Source organism: Sprattus sprattus (assembly GCF_963457725.1).
Source record: "Sprattus sprattus genome assembly, chromosome: 3".
Lineage (NCBI taxonomy): Eukaryota > Metazoa > Chordata > Actinopteri > Clupeiformes > Clupeidae > Sprattus > Sprattus sprattus.
In genome coordinates, this window is record NC_137922.1 from 61,357,457 (window position 1) to 61,359,956 (window position 2,500).

A 2,500-nucleotide genomic window follows, 5' to 3' on the forward strand; every position below is an offset into this window, starting at 1 on the left:
TTTAGTGGATTTGAATTGTAATGTTTATGTCCTTTAGTTCTAAGCCTAAATCTGTTGGAATCATTCACTAATTCTTTTGCACATTGTGTTTCACTGTCTTTCTTTCAATCTCCCTCTCCCTCTCTCTCCCTCTGTCTCCCTCTCTCTCCCTCCCTCTCTCTCCCTCCCTCTCTCTCTCTCTCTCTCTCTCTCTCTCTCTCTCTCTCTCTCTCTCTCCCTCCCTCTCCCTCTCTCTCTGTCTCTCTCTCTCCCTGGCACGGTCATGTGACAGAGAAGTAAAAGAGGATGAAGCTGAAGACCAAATAAGGACAACCACCAAAGGTCTGTGTCATCCTCCTCCTCCTCCTCCTCTTTCTCCTCCTCCTCCTACTCCTCTTTCTCCTGCTCCTCCTCCTCTTTTTCCTCCTCCTCCACCACCACCACCACCTCATTCTCTCTCATCACTTAATATTCCTTTCGACATTCAACATTATTCTTAGACATCCCTTCTCTATCCCCCCTTCTCTTTCACTGGTCACGCCCCTCTGGTCACTTGCTGTATGCGGCACCATCCATGTGTTGCACTCCCAGAATGCCTCTGTCTGTAGTTCAACAGCTCTGTCTGTAGTTCTCCAGCTCTGTCTGTAGTTCCTCTCCAGCTCTGTCTGTAGTTCTCCAGCTCTGTCTGTAGTTCTCCAGCACTGTCTGTAGTTCTCCAGCACTGTCCGTAGTTCTCCAGGACTGTCTGTAGTTCTCCAGCACTGTCTGTAGTTCCTCTCCAGCACTGTCTGTAGTTCTCCAGCACTGTCTGTAGTTCCTCTCCAGCACTGTCTGTAGTTCTCCAGCACTGTCTGTAGTTCCTCTCCAGCACTGTCTGTAGTTCTCCAGCTCCGTCTGTAGTTCCTCTCCAGCACTGTCTGTAGTTCTCCAGCACTGTCTGTAGTTCTCCAGCACTGTCTGTAGTTCCTCTCCAGCACTGTCTGTAGTTCTCCAGCACTGTCTGTAGTTCCTCTCCAGCACTGTCGCATGATTGCAAAATAAGGGACTGGTTAATACTGGGAAACGTATCGATTTTGGTGTAAGAATTTGATTACATCACAGTTGATATTAATGAATTGATCTGTCCAATGTCTGATCCAATTGTCTATCTGTGTGTTTATCTGTGTGTGTGTCTATCTGTGTGTCTGTCTGTGTGTCTGTCTATCTGTGTCTGTCTGTCTGTCTGTCTGTCTGTCTGTCTGTCTGTCTGTCTGTCTGTCTGTCTGTCTGTCTGTCTGTCTGTCTGTCTGTCTGTCTAACTGTATGTCTATCTGTGTGTCTGTCTGTGTGTCTGTCTATCTAACTGTATGTCTCTCTGTGTGTCTGTCTGTCTGTCTGTCTGTGTGTTTGTCTATCTCTGTGTCTATCTGTCTATCTGTCTGTCTCTCTGTGTCTATCTGTCTATCTGTCTGTCTAACTGTATGTCTGTCTGTCTGTCTGTCTGTCTGTGTGTCTGTCTAACTGTCTTAGGTCCCTCACTGCCACCAAAGCGTCCCTTTATCTTCTCACGCTGGCGCCAGTTCTGGTACGCACCTGTGACGTCGTTCCTAGGCAACGTCCTGATGTACTTCCTCTTCCTGTTCCTCTATGCTTACGTCCTATTGGTGGACTTCAAGCCGCCTCCCCCTCAAGGCCCAGCCATATCCGAATATGTGCTCTACTTCTGGGTCTTCACAATCGTCTGCGAGGAGATTCGAGAGGTATCTAACACTCTTACACACACACACACACACACACACACACACACACACACACACACACACACTCACACTCACACTCACACACACAGAGGAGATTCGAGAGGTATCTAACACTCTTACACACACACAAACACACACACACACACACAGAGGTATCTACACCAAAACATTTATTTGAATACTGCTCAGTGAATGCCTAAATGTCTAAACTATGTAATTTCTGTTTCAAAACAAAAAAGCTCCCATACTTAAATGTTTTATAGTCATGGTTGGGTTGAAATTGAAGGTTGTCCCAAAATCTTTCTTTTTCTTTCTCTCCCTCTCCGTTGCAGACATTTCTTGTTGGCGACATGAGTCTTCGTCAGAGGTTCAGGCTGTACTCACAGGATGTGTGGAATATGTGTGACCTGGTGGCCATTGTCCTCTTTGTGCTTGGCCTCTGCTGCAGGTACGTGTGCGTGTGTGTGTTTGTGTGTGTGTGTGTGTGTGTGTGTGGAATATGTGTGACCTTGTGGCCATCATCTTCTTTGTGCTTGGCCTTTGCTGCAGGTATGGCACCCACTGATTGGCTCAATGATTCTATGGCGAGGGTCATTCTCTTTTTAGACCAGCAGAGGGCAGTGTTGCTCAAGGCCAGTTGTATTGAAGTGAATTTGTGAAATCTTGTCTGAGTGAGAGTGTGTGCTATCTGTATATTCATGGTCAGGTTTATCCTGGTGAGTTTCTGTCTGTACATCAGTGTTTGTGTAGCAGAGGTACATACTGGTGTGCCTGCATGTATT

The 2,500-nt window shown here is 46.7% G+C and overlaps 1 protein-coding gene across 1 annotated transcript in view; it reads left to right on the forward strand.

The window, feature by feature from the left end:
• Positions 1-2,500, forward strand: part of LOC308362307 (transient receptor potential cation channel subfamily M member 4-like) — a 31,527-nt gene that overhangs the window by 19,429 nt on the left and 9,598 nt on the right. Inside the window, exons 18-20 of the mRNA XM_080834901.1 lie at positions 272-321; positions 1,489-1,718; positions 2,051-2,166. Coding sequence (XP_080691027.1) covers positions 272-321; positions 1,489-1,718; positions 2,051-2,166 — 396 coding nt within the window. The remainder of the gene's footprint in view (positions 1-271; positions 322-1,488; positions 1,719-2,050; positions 2,167-2,500) is intronic.